Raw genomic sequence first — 17,380 nt, forward strand, 5'->3', positions numbered from 1 at the left:
GCCATCCTAAACAATACAGCTATAGTTATCTGCAATTAGGATTCAATGGGGAAAATATTTAAATCTGGACAAGACAATCTAGTGACCCTCAGTGCCAGCAACAACCACACTGTCAATCAACTCATGAAGAATGGTAAGATGGCCTATGGGTTTGTCTCTTCTAACCAGACTACCTATTCTAACTCTGAATCCGTTTCAGGAATTTTGTCAGAATTACCTGAAAAACATAATCAATTCGAACACAAACCTTATGCTGAGGAAATGTGTGATCAAGTACCTAGTTACCAATATTTTTGGAGGAAGTATTTAAAATGCACCGACGCACTGCGATACATCCGAGTTTGCTACTGCTTACGTATCACTGACTGTATTATCTTGAACATGAACATGTACTTATCTAAAGATAAATATGCAAATGACAGAATTATTTGTTTGTTTATTACAATAGTTATTGTTATACACAAATACCATGAAATAACTCGGTTTAAATCTTCACACTGGTTTCTATCAAGGTTTAAGTATCCTGATACATATCGTATAGCTGGTAATATAACGCAATATGTATCGTATTGTGCCACAGTGTGTCGTCCCAGCACACATCGTGATTACATATGGTGTTGCATTGGACATCTGTATACGTTTCTGACTTTATCACATATTGTGGATTCTATCGATGTAAACACCATGTAAATCATGTGTCTCGTCAAACTGGCCTCACTACATGCCGGTCCTAATGTGTTAATAATCCAATAATGTCTGATAATTTCCACACAATATTGGCACATAACGAAGACCATTTTATTATCCCATTTGAAATTGCTCTTATAATGCAGGATGTCACATAATCATATAGATTCTACTCGATTTATAAATGTGAGTCGACAAGTCTATCCACCTACATCGCCAATGAAGTTGCAAAAGGAAGTCAAAAATTGCAACGTAGTGCACATGCCATCATAAAGTGATGACGTAGACCACGGATCCAAGGGGGACAACACAGAGTTTCTTTCTCCTCTAAGGAAATAGGAAAGGGCATGCAGACATTTCAGTGCATGTGTTGTTAACATAAACGACTACAGAATGATGCCAGTTGCAGGTAATAAATGCATCTCGTGCATGCCAGTTACGTTAATTAGTGCGTTTACTGTTATGGGCCTGGTAGATATGTCAACTGGTATGTGTTTATCATTGATTACATGGTGTACGGGCTATTTCAATTTGAGTATTTCAACGATTAGGAAATGTTTTGAAAATGTGGATCACGAATTTCACTTACACTGAATTTTGTTGTGAGCATCTGGAATCTTTATTACTATTTCATGGCTAGAGTGCATCGTCAGAACAATCTTTGTCTTGAGATACCTACTGCGCAATGACAGCTGGAGACGCAACAGAATATATCATGTTCGTGGGTTGTTGTTACAAAATGCCTGTGCATATGTCCGGAAATAATTCTGGACCAAACGATCTACATTGGATACAATGACACGCATCAACAAAAATCATTGAAGGTGATCACACAATCCCTTTAGTTGATTATCACTAGCATGTACCACAGCGTCAGGGGTTTTCGATGATGTAAGGCAAAAAGTAATTTTTAACTTTAATATCATTTAAAGTTTTTGTTTTACTAACCTTGAGTGATAAAGGATATATTTATCTTGATCACATAAAAGTGGTTAAGGATATATTTATATATTTCACATGATAGTATAAACTGTTTCCTACAAAAATAGTACCAAGAAAGTAAAATTCTAGTACATTTTTGGTTGAGTCCCATCCAAGATCAGAACCCGCATACTCAGAGTCAGGCACCTAATCGCCAGCACACAAAATCAGCCACCTAAGCATCTCTGCCACCACAACTTTCACAAAAATGAAAGTTGGACAACTGGTAGATCTAAATGACATTATGTAAAATAGTGTTGATGACATCATATCACTGTTGTAGTGGTTTTTGACCATGAGCCATACTTTTTGCTCTGCAAGGAGTGCAAGGGACTTTCTATTTATACATTGCCTGTCACTAACAAATGACTGATTTTACTGAATTTTTGCTTTTGCTTGGTAATTCTTGTTACATATGCAACTGATTTTTCATCTGAAGATGTATTAATGAACTCTGGTAACTAATCATGATGTTTGTTTGTTTTCTCTTTTGCTGAACCTCAGCATATCCATTGTTAATAAGACCTCTATTGACTGGGACTGGGCATCTAGATTAAACTGCTTGTATACTCCAGTGGCACACATACTTCCGGAAAATATGTGTGAGTTAAGCAATAGTCCAAGTAACCAGAATGAATTCAGCTTACTTTGGGACATGTGCTGAACACCCATTGGTTCTACAGGGTAGCATCATTCATTCAGCATGTAAAAGGTGACAAATGGCACAAGCATTAGCTGCACTTTATTTTTCACGCATGTAGCAGGGATTCAGATTATTTTTTAAAATTAGTTAAAATATTAATCCCCAAACTTTATGGATTATGATTACTAGACAATTATGTCCACCTTTGTAGCTTATGTTTTTTTTTCAAACTACAATCAGTAATTTATGCTCGCTTGAAATGAACAAGTGAGTTTGATGTTGCCTTCTTGTTGAAGAATATATGGATCTTTCTATGTCCAGGCATGAAGCCTGATGCCTGTAACCTACAACATATTGCAGTACAACATTTTTCGTGAAATGTATACACAGGGACTTAATTGAATTGTGACACTCTGCGATGTTGAATGATATACTGGGTATATATGTATATTACGACACAGTATCGTACATTTGTACACAGGGGTTAAAAAATCCCATCTTCCAACGACCGGGACAAGTCAGTTTTCATATCAGGCAATCAAATTGTGATACCTTACTTCTCCGTGGATAGTTAGATAATTTCCATATATGGTTTCAAACTGCAAATAGACTTGGACTTCATCTCATATCTCCTGAAATGCACATTTTTAATTCTGCTAGTGAAAAATTAGTCCAGACAAGTTGCTTTCTTAAAGTCATTTGCCCTGTGGCAAGTGGCTTAAAAAAAATCTGAGCTCCTGGTAGTGGGTGGTGTGATATGCATGTAGCTACTTTGAGTCTTTTAAGATCAACTCTGTATTCTTTTCCAGATGGTTATGGAGGAGAACAGCAGATTGACTACAAGGGAAAATATAAGACTCTAAAGAAGAAGTTGAAACTCCTGGTTTATGTATGTCTATCTGTCAGAGTGAGTGAGTTTAGTTTTACGCCGCGCTCAGCAGTATTCCAGCTATATGGTGGCGGTCTGTAGATAATCAAGTCTGGACCAGACAATCCAGTTGAGAATATAACTCACTCATGAGGTGCTCAGTGCATGAAGTCCATTTCTGGTGTCCCCTGCCATGATATTGCTGGATTATTGCTAAAAGTGGCATAAAACCAAACTCGTACACACACTCGTGAGGTGTTCATAACTGAGGGAGTTTTTGAACCTAGATTTACCAAAACATCAAATGTAGTTAGTCCCAGTTAGTAGATAACATCACATATATTTAATAATCCCACTTGACATTGTCATTGATCTCTTCATTTATGATCTCTTTGCTTCACATATATATTGAATGTAAGTGAAGTTTTCGCCACATTCAGTGTCAAACTATGTATGCAATTTCTTGAGAAAAATACATGTTTCAGGAGCAAGAATGTTTCCTAGAAGAGTTACGCAAAGCCCAGCGAAAACTACTGAAGGTGTCAAGGGACAGGAGGTCTGGGGTTTTTTTCATTCTACTTCATACTGTCTGTAAACCTCTTTTAATGATTTATAATACGAAGTTGAAAGGTATACAGCTTTTTCATGGTTGTGAAAGTTACATTAATAATTGTCTGAATGACACAATTTGATTTTTCAATAAATCTCTTAAGAGTGTAACTGATGTATTTGATGTAAAGACAGTTGCTTTCACATTCTGGTTTAAGTAATTGCTTTCACATTCTGGGGAAACCCCTATGCATTTTCTACCACTGATAAAGTATTTCGACGTATTTTTGCATATATGGACTTGTTATCTTGCCTATTCTGGATAGAGTCAAAGCTGTGATGTTGGTACACAATACAAAGGTTCATACTTTCATGAACTCACTTAAAGTGAACATCAGTTCTTAATTGTTTGCTACCAGTGATATTGTTTTATATTGTTTGTGAGGTTGTCACAATATGACTGAAGTGCTGTGAATGTGACTTCAAATTTAATGTACTTCTTCACTGACTGGCTCACTCACTCACTTGATGCAAGGGAAATAACCTGTTTGCTTTGATTTATTAGTTTTCTGCTTGATCGGCTCCTGCAGTATGAGAAGGTGAATGACTCCTCTGGAGACAGCGACGCCACAGCCTCCAGTGACAGTGATGGCGATGGTCACAAAGACACCCCAGCTAAAAAGTAGGTCAACTCTTCTTGTATGTAGCTACTGACAAACAAGGATAAGTTGGACCAGTGCGTTGAACAAGTTTACAAAAAGTAGGCCTTGCATGGCAGTGAACAAGCCCATTGGGTTTGTGATAACTGATGTGGAGAGCAGATGTAGGCAAGTGCAGTGCATGATGATTGTTTCCATGTGTAGCTCGCTCATGTGGTCACGCTTGGTCGTGTTCACAATGGCAAGCGCCAGTGGGCGGCACACAGACATGCTGTTGTGGTTCAGTTGTCATGTTGCTGCTCAACGTTTTCTTGTTTGCCAGTATATATGGTAAATATGTTTTTGTAGATTTGAGAAAGAAATAGGAAGGCCAATCGATGCATGAGTGTGGGCATGGTACGGTAAGCCTAGCGGTTAAAGCGTTCGCTCGTCACACTGAAGACCCAGGTTTGATTCCCCACATGGGGACAATGTTAGAATCCATTTTCTGGTGTCCCCAGGTGTGATGTTACTGGAAATATTGAGAAAAGTGTCTTAACACCATACTCAATCACTAATTTTAAGAGTGACACTTGCAGTTTTTGCCAAAGATGTCTCCATGATAGAATATGCTGGATATGCTAAAGGTTGAATAAATAACTGCATCAGAAAATGTCACTTCAAATTATACTGGTAGTTTTTGCAGCTGTTTCTTGCTGTCTTTATGTGATGAAACACTTGATGATCAGTGTTAAAAATGGCCTTCAGTAACCCATGCTTGTCATAAGAGGCAATTAATGAGATTGGGTAACCAGACTTTGACTTTGTTGATGCATGGCATTGTATCTCAGTTTTGTAGAACGATTCTCATGCTGTTGATCACTGGATTGTCTGGTCAAGAATCGATTGTTTACAGCTTGCCGTCATATGGCTGGAATATTGCTGAGTGTGATGTTAAACAACAAGCCAAACCAAACCAACTTTACATGATTTGTTCTGTGTAGGCGGAAGTTGCCAAGTGCAAGTCCTGGCCAGTCTGGGGTCCCTCCTGAACTGGCTCACCTGATTGGAAGTGGCGGAGTGGCAGGGCTGTCAACACAGGTGGGACAACAGCTGAGTATCTTGTGTCAACTTCAGGCATTACACTACGACACTACCTTCACATTGTGATTAGTGAATATGACTTTAGTTTGATGATGATGATGATGATGATGATGATGATGATGATGATGATGATGATGTGTTTGGAGATTGTACATATGCTTTCTGACATGATACATGTATTACTCATGGGCCCACCAGGTCTTTGAATGCTAGATTGAAAGAGGGGTGATTTTGAACGAGTTGGTGATGTAATGTTTATTCAAGTGTCTGTATTGGCTGCAGGTGTCAGGATCAGCTGGGGGTGAAAGTGGCAAGAAGAAGAAGACTTTGAAAAAAGGAAAACGTGAGTGTGTTGATTGGTGTTGCTTTGATTATGACTTAACTAGAACTTGACTGGTGAGGTACTGCTTTCCTCAAGACAAGTCCTAACCATGTGGAGTTAAAAGAGACAGCTTAAATGATCAGTTAGGCTTTGACATTGTACCTTTATGGTATTGTCCGCAGCTGATATTTGTCATGGGATGTCATGTCCAGACTGGTTTGGCAACAAGATTTAATCATGTAGCTGGACAATGTGTGGGTTGGTGTTGCTGCGGTGTTTAATTCACTAGAACTCTCAGGACTGGTGTGGATTACTGGTGTGGTACTGCATTCCTCAAAACTCGTCGCACCCTGTGGGGTTAAAAGAGATGACTTAACAAATCGAGTGGTCAGGTTTTGCCCTTGTATTTTTATGGTCAGCAGCTATTAAGCACCTATCAAACTGTTGGTACAGATTAGGCACAATATAGATTCAGGGGTGTGGAATAAAATTTTCTAAACTGAGGTACAATCAGGTCTTTGAGTAATTTCTAGGAATACAGAGATGCCAACATCTGCGATTTTATCGCAGTGGTTACAAATTTTAACCTAAAACGTTACCAATACGATTGCACTATAAATTCTGTGAAATGTGAAGAAGATTCATAACAGTTGGGATCTATAGACAAAAATGTATATGTATTTTCATCAGTTAAATACATATTCATCAAAAAGGGACAAGAAGAAATGTAATACAGATAATTTGGAAATCTGCTGTCGTAGGTATGTGAAATTATCACTCTTGATTAGTGCCATATCATCTTTTTCAGAATCCTTGCTGATTTTAAGTATTTAGTTGACGACAAATTTTATGGTCGCACTACTGATTTCAAACCTCAAAACTACTATTTGCAACACACAGAGGTTGGCATCTCTGAGAACAGAGAAAATATAACAATAAATATGAGTGAGAGCAAGTCAGTGAGAATGAAACCAGTTACAAGCACTAGTATTACTATATCCTTAGCTTGACGCAAACTTTGAACATCATCAGTATAGTGATGTTGCTTTGTGTGATGACAGCTACCCCGAAGTCCTCAGAGCGCAAGTCGGTGAAAAGTCAGCCTGGTCAGATGACCCGAGAAGAGCTTGAGCGGCACCTAGATGCTAAACAGAACTCATTCGGCATCGAGAAGGCACCCACACTCCTTCCAATGGAAATCTTCAGCAATGATAACTCCAACCCGGACAGGTGAGCCCAATCATTTGTATTGTTACTGTTCCATTGTTGAGGTAAATATAATCATTAACAATCATTTGCTAGAGTGAGATCATTAGTTATGAAGTTCTGTTTTAGTCGTTTAAAACGGAATATTTGAACATGTTTTTGGCGCCAATTTTCCTCTTTTTTTTTTACTAAATCGAGTCCAAAATGATGTAACATTTAAGCCACATGGTGCTTAATTTCCACTGAAATGAATAAAACCTAGAATCCAGGAGTAAATGTATTAGTGATTGTTGTTTTGTCAGTTTGGGAAATATTCCAGAATTATTGTATAAACTCCAGGACTGGTTCCCCTCTATTGTATGAGTCCAGGAAATTAAACCATGGCCTACGTCATCAATAGCTGCATCTTGACCGTGGTACAAGAACCTAAACCAAAACATTGCTCTCATGAATAAAAGAAGTAGTTAACCATAAATTTTGTTCTATATTGGCCCTAGACATAATTGAACAATTTAACCCATAGACTCACCCACCGCCCCAGAAAAATAAAAAAAAAATTGAGAAGTAATTATAGAAATTACTTTCATGTTTGTCTTCTTGTTTTGCTTTAGGAACTATGTTGACTAATTGGATTGTAATTTACAGAAGCACTTGCTGTAGGTAATTATTGTGATGATCTTGATGAGTAGTTTATATGGAGATTAGGAATGTTCGATAACTAGAACTTTTGATTAGGTGGTAATTTAACGTGTCAGCATTTTAATACCTTTTCTCCAAAGGTCTGCTTTCAGCCCTTACCTTGTTCACCTGTTGTGAGGACACACACAAAAGGCTTACATACTCACCTAATATTTCATGAGAAACAACATATTTTATCTATTAAGGTATCTATCTGCCATATTGGACAGGGGAAAAAGTCTCTCGTCTGGTGGGTGTGTAATGACGACACCAGCAACCTAAAATGCCGTCGTCAACCTGCATGTTTTGCTTGTAGCAGAGGATGTAAGTGTTCGCTTATGCTGCACCAGATCGCCCACATTGCAATATCACCTTCATCACAGCCTCTGTGTATGTAGAGAAGGCCTGCTTTTGTTACTATGTGGTTAGTAGGCTCTAAAACTGAATAAGTCGAAGGGAAAATAAACATCTGTTTTTGTTAGTGATTGTTTTGTCATTAGTAATGATAGGGAATTGTGAAAGAAAAATATGAAAAAACTGCTTTTTGAAATTCATTCCTTTAAATTTAAAATATGCACATGTGAGTTATTATTCATGGGTGAATTTGATATGTCCTCTCAATTTGCTTTACATGATTTTTCTGAATTTTTTGCAGTTTTAAATTTGTGAAATCTTGAGGATCCTTAAACCACATAGTGAAAAAGCATCAAAATTGCCTCATTGAGTTGGTAATTCTGAAACTAGAAATTTCATGTGACACGTGAAGTTTCTTTGAGTGGCATTTTAGAAGTTGTGATACAGATATTTGACAATGGTACAAGAATCTGTGTCGAAACGTCACACTCACGAATGCAATCAGTTGTTATCCATTAGTTTGTTCTGTATTGCACATTTGAAGCAATGTCAGATATCAAAGATTATCATTTCACAGAGAGAAACTGAAAAATCATCACTAAATGCTGAATCTTTAAATTACCAGCTACACAGTCAGTGTTGGATGAGATATGGCAAGGTGCAGGAGGACTTGGAGTACACAGATGATGTAGGTTTAATGATGTGTTGTATATTTCAGTTTGAGTGACATCATGGGAGGGGAGGAGGAGGACACCGATCTCATCATCGACGTCCCCAATTGAGCCAGTCGGCAGCATACTCCATATTCATACTCAGAGGGTTTAAGCAGTCCAGTTACTTGAGTTTCCTTGCCAGACGTATTGCCGTAGATGTCTTTCATCACATCTGTACTTTGTGTAATTTGATGAAAGGAATTTGTAACAAAACTTGCTTTGCAGTGGAGGGGAGTATATAGGCATATGCTCAATGAAGTGTCAAGTGTATGGAAGACGTCATGTAGTGTTCTGTGTGTTTGTTGTAGGTCTATATGTGCAGGAGGTACTTGGGACCATTGAAAATCTGGGTTAGCTTTGGTCCACAGCAACCCATGCTTGTTGTAAGAGGCAAACGACAGGTTAAAGCGGTCAGGTTCACTTCGTTGACATGATGTTAATCACTGGATTGTGTGATCCAGACTTTATATTTTTTTTCATGGTTTGCCACCATGTACCTGGAACATTTCTGAGTGTGGCATTAAACAAATTTTAATATGAATAAGAACGAACAAACAAACAGTAGCTGTTGGGTGATTTGAATGTTTTTATGTCGGCTCTATGCTGTTATCCCATGGATATCAACCCTTAACAAAATAGACATTCTTGCAACATAAAATGTTTCAAGTTTTTGTGATAGGTTTCTATCATTGTGACAATTGTCTTTGACAGAATGACAATTGACAGAATGCTATTGTAATGGTCATCATTGTGACAGATAGTGACTGTAACAGATGGCTGTCACAGAGATGGATGGTTACAAATATGAGTGACAATTCTTGTCTTATTCTTTGGAGAACATTTCTACAGGCAAAGAAGGATAAGTTGAGCACTGACCTGACAATTGACCCGTATTACCATGTATATGGTCTGTTTGGCTCAAAAGCGGACCGATGAATTGCAGTCTTAACTCTAAAACTAATAAACGTAAGATACTTAATGTAACGTTTATCATAATCAAAACATCAGACCAACTCTGAGAGGTTTTTGCACTTTACAAATAAAAATGTTGTTTAACAAAAAATCATTCAAATATTGACGCAGTCGTCTGTTTGTTACGAGGGAGGAGCCAGGTGTTCAAGAAGCACATGCACAAGTGGCAGCAACGTAATTTATTCATTAACTGTGCTATGTCGTCTCCTTTCTTTCTCGCACACCTGGCTGTCCCTTTCTCTGCATTCCTCCCTTGTAACAAATTGTGAACTGTAACAGTATTTTAATGATAAACTTTTTCATTTTTAGGACAAAAATTCTGCAAAAACCTCACAGAGTTGGTATGATGTTTTGATTATGATGAGCGTTTCATTGATTACATTGTATTTTATATTTATCAGTTTTTTAATCAGACTGCAATTCATCAGTCCACTTTTGAGCCAGATGGATTATAAGTGTGACCAAACGGGCCCAAGGGTGTCCGCAATCAAGTGTAGTGTGATGGGTGGAGCAGGTCTTGTGAGCAAGGCGTGTGTATTTTCATCATGGTGCACAGAATGTATACAAGTGTTCATCTGCTCTCCTATTTACAAACCAAATGGTTTTGCTAACTGCCATGTACCGCCTATGGTAAATGCATTCTCTGCGCTGGTCATATCTTCTTGTTTGTCAGAACCATCCAAGCTCTATTTCTCAGAATACTATTTCAATGAATATCGAAATGCATCACAAAGCTCGGTGAAAGGACTCAGGATCTCCTCATGATGATAACCACAACCAGCCTACTTTTACAGCTGATACCATACCTGTCATCCTTATAAGCAGCTTGTATGTTAATATTGAATTACCTTGTCAGATAGCATGGTCTTTCAAGGTGGCTTTGTCTTGTTTACCATAGATATTGGTGAAAAGGAGATATTGCATGGAAGACTTCAGCTGGGATGTGAGTTTCCATCATAGTAATTTCTTTTAATCACTCATCATAGCTGTCTATGTTGTCTGTCTGACATTTAGTATTATAGCACACATCAATGATACACTTTGTCATGATATGTATCTACGTAGTGAGGTCCTAATATGATACACTCTTGAAGATCCAGGTTAGAATCGGTCTTCAGCAACCCAAGCTTGTGGTAAGAGACGACTAATGTGATCAGGTGGTGAGGCTAGCTGACTTGGTTGACTCGTGTCATCGTATCCCTGTGGTGTAGATCGATGCTCATGATTTTTATTACTGGATTGACTGGTGCAGACTCAATTATTTACAGACCACTGCCAAATTTCTTGAATATTGCCGAGTGCAGCATTAAGAACAAACGAAAAAAACCCTATGAAACATGAAGACAATTGCGACAGCAAAACAGTAGTGTTTTGTGGTATTAAAACAATGAACATGTCACACTTACTGGGTAATGGATCCGTTTTAGTAGATACATTTCATTGTGGCACATGACCCGTGAAGGTCCTAGGGTAGAATACGTAGGCCTTCAACAACCCATGCTTGCCATAAAAGCCGACTATGCTTGTCATAAGAGGCGACTAACTTGATTGGGTGGTCAGGCTCGCTGACCTGGTTGACACATGTCATCGGTTCCCAATTGCGCAGATCGATGCTCATGTTGTTGATCACTGGATTGTCTGGTCCAGACTCGATTATTTACAGACCACTGCCATATAGCTGGAATATTGCTGAGTGCGGCGTAAAACTACACTCACCCACTCACTCATTGTGACACATGCTGTCATGGTATGTCAGATGATGAATTGTATTAGTCAAGGAGACATGGATTTTGTTTGTGAGAGACAAGTGCTGACGTCTGTCGACTGTGCTGTTTCTAATGCTCACTTTGAATGTTTCTTGGACACGTGAGTTCTCTTCATTGTGCTCATCTTCATCTTTTTGTAATAAAATGAAACTGATTATACGTGCATGTGTTTGCGTTCTTGATATAATTGTTCTAAGGAATACTGAAATAATAATGATATATGCATTTAAATTGCACCGAACTCCATTTATGAGGTTGCCATAAAAGGTGACTATGCTTGTCGTAAGAGGCGACTAACGGGATCGGGTGGTCAGACTAGCTGACTTGGTTGACACATGTCATCGGTTCCCAATTGCGCAGATCGATGCTCATGTTGTTGATCACTGGATTGTCTGGTCCAGACTCGATTATTTACAGACCGTCGCCATATAGCTGGAATATTGCTAAGTGCGACGTAAAACTAAACTCACTCACTCCATTCATGAGGTGAATGCTCATAGTGCTAACAATTGAAGCAGGCATATTATTATCCCTGATAACCCAAACTGTGTTGGATGCTAGAAGGTAATAGTCACATGACACCCCACCGGGTACCCATTTCCTGCTGGGTGAACAGAGGCAATTTTGAACAAATTCACATGCCTGTGGTGAGACCACGTGTATCACATGCTTTGTTGTGGGGCAGGAATGAAGTTCTAGAAACTCTCCCGAGCCAAACTGCCAAACATGGTCACTCATCAAAGGACTGTCCAAGCTCGACTTCAACTGAATTGTGACCTAAGCTCCATACGCAGGACCACACACCACCATTACAATTGATATGAAACATCGGACACATAGATACTAGTATACATTTGAACACAGCATTATTGTATTACAGATTGTGTATAACACATTGTATTACAGAGACAGACTTCAGAATGGACAGCCTGATGGTTCTAGCATTTGCTTGTCACATCAAATGCCGAGGTTCATTGTCCAAATGTGTATATTCATAGTATTGATGGAATATTATTTAAAAGACTTGCACATCATTAGAAATTTCAGCTATCTGTGCGACAGGTTGTCTTCACCCTCATGTTTCTGATTAAAGAGGTTGTTGGCGCTTTCAGGTGTCTCTGTAAACAGGTTGGGGATTGTTCATAATTTATGGCTGGGGGGGTGATGATGATTTAAAGTGGGGTCACCCATTTTGTTCTGGGGAGGTTGATGGGTCATCACTTTTGTATACATGTACTAGGGGGTCAGCAATTTGTACGTAAAAATATTTGAAAATTATGGGAAGGTGGGGAAGGGTGCGGAGTAATTGATTTTGTACATGACATGCAAGTGGGATAATTTACTTTGCACATAGAATTTTGCGGTGTAATTCACGTTGTACATGGTTCTGCATAAAATTTCTGGTGTCTGTGTAGTGAGGTTGTCTGAGCTTTCAGTTATCTGTGTAGAGAAGTTGTCTGAGCTTTCAGATGTCTGGGTTGAGGTTGTCTGAGCTTTCAGGTGTCTGTAGAGAGGTTGTCTGAGCTTTCAGGTGTCTGTGTAGAGAGATTGTCTGAGCTTTCAGTTGTCTTTATAGAGACGTCTGAGCTTTGAGGTGTCTGGGTAGAGGTTTCTGAGCTTTGAGGTGTCTGGGTAGAGGTCTGAGCTTTCAGTTGTCTGGGTAGAGGATGTCTGAGCTTTCAGGTGTCTGTGTAGATAGGTTGTCTGAGCTTTCATGTATCTGGGTAGAGGTTGTCTGAGCTGTCAGGTGTCTGTGTAGAGAGGTCTGAGTTTTCAGTTGTCTGTGTAGAGAGGTTGTCCGAGCTTTCAGGTGTCTGTGTAGAGAGGTTGTCTGAGCTTTCAGGTGTCTGTGTAGAGAGGTTGTCTGAGCTTACAGGTGTCTGGGTAGAGGTTGTCTGAGCTTTCGGGTGTCTGGGTAGAGGTTGTCTGAGCTTTCAGGTGTCTGTGTAGTTAGATTGTCTGAGCTTTCAGTTGTCTTTATAGAGAGGTTGTCTGAGCTTTCAGGTGTCTTGGTAGAGGTTGTCTGAGCTTTCAGGTGTCTGTATGAATAAGTATTAGAGCTTGTGTGTTCTGTTTAGATTGGTCCCCGAGCTATCAGGTACAAGAGATTATCAGCAGTTTTAAATGTCTGTGACGGCAGATACTCTGAAGTTTTCTGAGTACTGAAGTTGACAGAATCTCGTCCTTAAAAGTGTGTGTGCGTGCATGTGTCCGTGCGTATACGCGCTAATACCTGCTTTTGTACGTGAGGGTGCGTGTGACTTCTACACATGAATTGTTACATGGGTTAATGTGAGCATGATGTACACAGACTCTCGATTGGGTGGTCAGACTTGCTGACTTGTTCACTCATGTCATCCTTTCCCAAATGCGCAGATAGATGCTCAGGCTGTAGATCAAAGGGTTGTCTGGTCCGAACTCGATTATTTACAGCCACATAGCTGGAATATTGCTGAGTGTGACATAAAACTAAACTCACTCATTCACATATCTTCCAAACCAGGGAAAACAAAGAGCCATGGATGGAAACATTTTCAACAGAGTCAGAGCACAAATGTTAGTATTTAGTAGGCAGTAAGTACAGGACAAATATCAGGATTAGGCTGAGCCCAATCAGTCTGTCAAATGCACGATTAATGACAGTGGCTCGCGGTCCACACACTCGTGGTGGAAGTACCAGGACCTGTCTATGGGTCTCCCGCCGTCAGGAGATATGTCTAGCGGAGCTGCTTACATTAACCTCCCATCTCCTTCCCTGTCCAGAAGCGGAAACCCGTAATCTGACACGGTGGGAACTTCCCCTCCCCCTCCCATGTCCCCCGTCTCTCCCCCATCTGCCTGTCTGGTCCCTCAGTGCCACTGACAACCGTTACAGGACAGAGGAGTCTTGGAGTCGTCAGTCGAAGGTCTGGTCTCCGAACCAAGTGAGTGCAGGTAGCGTAAGTATGTCAGTCGATACAAGTTTGTAAAGGGGAATTGTGGTATACACGACCAATAGACTAACGCTTTGTCTTTTAATTTATATAATTTTGAAGGTAATAAATGATTCAGTTTAAACTGAAAGTGAGCCCTCGTGAGATTGAGACGCCGAACCTGATGAAATCTAGACTTGCTTCCTCTGGGGCTTCAGCATTGCACAAAGGGCTGGGTGGATGGTAAAATAATGTGCTTTTGTGAATGGGTAAACATGGGTACTACTTTTAGTTACCAGTTTTTTTTCATTTGGATAATTTTGACCAACAGTCGCCAGTGTCCACTCCTGCCCTCATTTCTAATGAATACCTCCTTGGTCGTTTTCTGAGTCCACGTTTGTAAAGCGAGAAACCAATTTCAAGAAACGAATATTTATATTTTGACTCTTGTTTTGGAGAAGAAAAAAGCAGACATGTCTGATTATGCTCTCACTTTAAGGTAAACAGAAACATCGGTATTATCTGCTACATGTGCAGTAACTCGTCTTCCTTGTAATGCAAATTATTTTTAATTCAGTCAATGCCAATAGCGATGTTTCTTAGATATTTTTCACTGATCCTGTCTTGATCCAGGAAAAAAGGCACCTCGCTTGAACACTGTCCCAGACCGCGCCGCGCGTTTCTTTGCTCGGCGAGAGGTAGTCTCTATCGTGTCAAGTTACCCTCCCAAGGGTAGGGTCTCTGGGGACAGCTGTCATCCCTTTAGTCTGCCTCACAGTCCCTGAACCATATTATTTTCCCCAGAGCCTAGCCCTCCCAGCAATGCTTACGTCCAAGATGAAGCAAGTCTAGATTTCCCCAGTTTTAGGTTCTGAATCTCTGGTCTCCCTGGGACTCCTTTTCAATTTAAAAGGGTTTATTTGTTACCGTCAAAATACATATTTGATATTTATTTAATGCGTATCATTCCGTCAAGAAACAGTAGCAATATACTATAAACTTCAAATATGAACGTTACAGTATGTACAGACATACAGAAATACGGACACATAAATGATATACATCACAAATGTTTATCATATGCAGTATAGTCAAATGGAATCAATATGAGGCTATATACAGGATTCATTTGAAACTGTATATATCATGACATATTTTAGAAATAGTTTCAGGATTTCTGTTTGAAAAAATGGTTAAAAACTGTTCTTGTCTTGAAAGTATAGCAAAGTGTTGATTATGAAAAAGCAATGTTTGTAGAAGTGACTCCCTTTCTTCTCTATACTTAGAACAGGATATTATATAGTGTTGTTCATCTTCTAAGATATGGCATGTTTCACATAGATGATATTCTAATGGGATTGTAGGTTTTGTATATCTTCCAGTTTCAATTTTGAGTTTATGATTTCTTAAACGTAGTTTTGAAAACTGTGACCTATGGGCTTTGTTTTTACAATGAGATAGATAGTTCTCAAGATTTATGGATGACTTGACCAATCTGTAGGTCACTTAACGACAGCCTGAACATGTCTTCACATTTGGACTGGAGTTTCTTCATTATAAACTAATTGGAGGTTAATATATTCAGAAACTAAGCGTTAGTCCAATATCCCTTTATCAGGGCTGTACTTGGGGTATTTGATGGACGGTGGGTGGTTCCATATGGGTCCCGTTTCAAAATGTTGCCTGGGTATAGCTCAGTGGTCACTTGTCTGTCTTACCCGACAGGCGGTCCAGGTTCGCTTCTCAGCTGTATACGTCTGCAGAGTGTTACATCATTATGGTATCAACAACTTGGGCTCATTTGGTACAAATTTGGTACCGCAGCTATTGCCTGAATATTGCTGAGTGCGGCGTAAAACCAAACTCACTCACTCATGCATGTAATATTATTTGTTGATGTATGTGTAGTGTGTCCTACAGACCCTGAAGCAAATATATCCAAGAAAACCCACGAAAGTCTAGAAAATGTAGCAAGCGTAGATCAGAATACAAGAACTGAAAGGTACTGAAGTGGAGAAGATGCGTTGGTTTGTTCTCCATCCTTAGGTGGAAAATCACTGACATTCGAAATTATCCTGATTCATACTCGGTAATGGAAAATACAAGCCATGCTACTGTCAATGTTGTGCCACCCTTGATTTACGCGATAGAGAAAGAGAGAAATATGTAACATTAGGCTCAACGCAGTGCACCTTAACGATGTAGGCATGTACGACTTCATCCATAATCTTTAGAAAGACATTGTCATGGAGATCTGATGGCATCATATGATATCATATGATATCATATCACATCACATCACATCACATCACATCACATCATATATCACATCACATCACATCACATCATATCACATCACATCACATCACATCACATCGCATCACATCATATATCACATCACATCATATCATATCATATCATATCATATCATATCATATCATATCATATCATATCATATCATATCATATATCACATCACATCACATCACATCACATCACATCACATCACATCATATCACATCACATCATATAAGATCATATCATATCACATCATATCACATCACATCACATCATGCAAGATCATATCATATCATATCACATAATAGTCTAATCTCACATGCGACATCAGTTAAACTTTCACATATAGTGCAGACAGAACCTTTGGATTTTGGAGAACAATAGATTTTTTGTGAGATCCAGTTGTCCATTTGTCCAAACTTTGGAATATCAAGAGATGCTACCCCCAGCTGATATCCCTGGCTGCTCTCAAAATAGATTTGGCGACATTTGATACTCGGCCCACACCGCTAACAGAGGGTAGGGTAAGTGTTGGGAGCAATAAATATTCCTGTCACACACAATTTCAGCAGTAATGGGTGATAAGAACCTTTGTATATGTTGTGAAATTCCAAGAAATTATCCCTCTGCAGATTTGTGAAGTCTCTGAAAATGAACAAAGTCTCAGGGCTCCTTTTCATTATATTATCT

General features: G+C 39.2%; 1 protein-coding gene across 2 annotated transcripts; it reads left to right on the plus strand.

Annotated features, from left to right (window-relative positions):
• The first annotated feature begins 969 nt into the window (after positions 1-969).
• Positions 970-11,640, plus strand: LOC137298482 (INO80 complex subunit E-like). Of its 2 annotated transcripts, XM_067830770.1 has the most exons (9): positions 1,002-1,096; positions 3,121-3,200; positions 3,665-3,735; positions 4,294-4,410; positions 5,371-5,467; positions 5,753-5,813; positions 6,854-7,022; positions 7,883-8,000; positions 8,749-8,834. In XM_067830770.1, exons 1-8 carry the CDS (start codon positions 1,081-1,083, stop codon positions 7,956-7,958), a joined length of 687 nt encoding a protein of 228 aa, XP_067686871.1. In that variant the 5' UTR covers positions 1,002-1,080; the 3' UTR covers positions 7,959-8,000; positions 8,749-8,834. The 2 variants fall into 2 exon arrangements, with proteins under 2 accessions (XP_067686878.1, XP_067686871.1); XM_067830777.1 differs by lacking the exon at positions 7,883-8,000 and having other exon boundaries at positions 970-1,096; positions 8,749-11,640.
• The last annotated feature ends 5,740 nt before the right edge of the window (positions 11,641-17,380 follow it).

This window comes from Haliotis asinina, chromosome 1 (assembly GCF_037392515.1).
Source record: "Haliotis asinina isolate JCU_RB_2024 chromosome 1, JCU_Hal_asi_v2, whole genome shotgun sequence".
NCBI lineage: Eukaryota > Metazoa > Mollusca > Gastropoda > Lepetellida > Haliotidae > Haliotis > Haliotis asinina.

Coding starts and splice junctions, on each gene's coding strand:
- LOC137298482 (XM_067830770.1), top strand. Junction 3,201..3,664: donor AGTTGAAACTCCTGGTTTAT/GTATGTCTATCT, acceptor TACATGTTTCAG/GAGCAAGAATGTTTCCTAGA. Junction 5,814..6,853: donor GACTTTGAAAAAAGGAAAAC/GTGAGTGTGTTG, acceptor GTGTGATGACAG/CTACCCCGAAGTCCTCAGAG.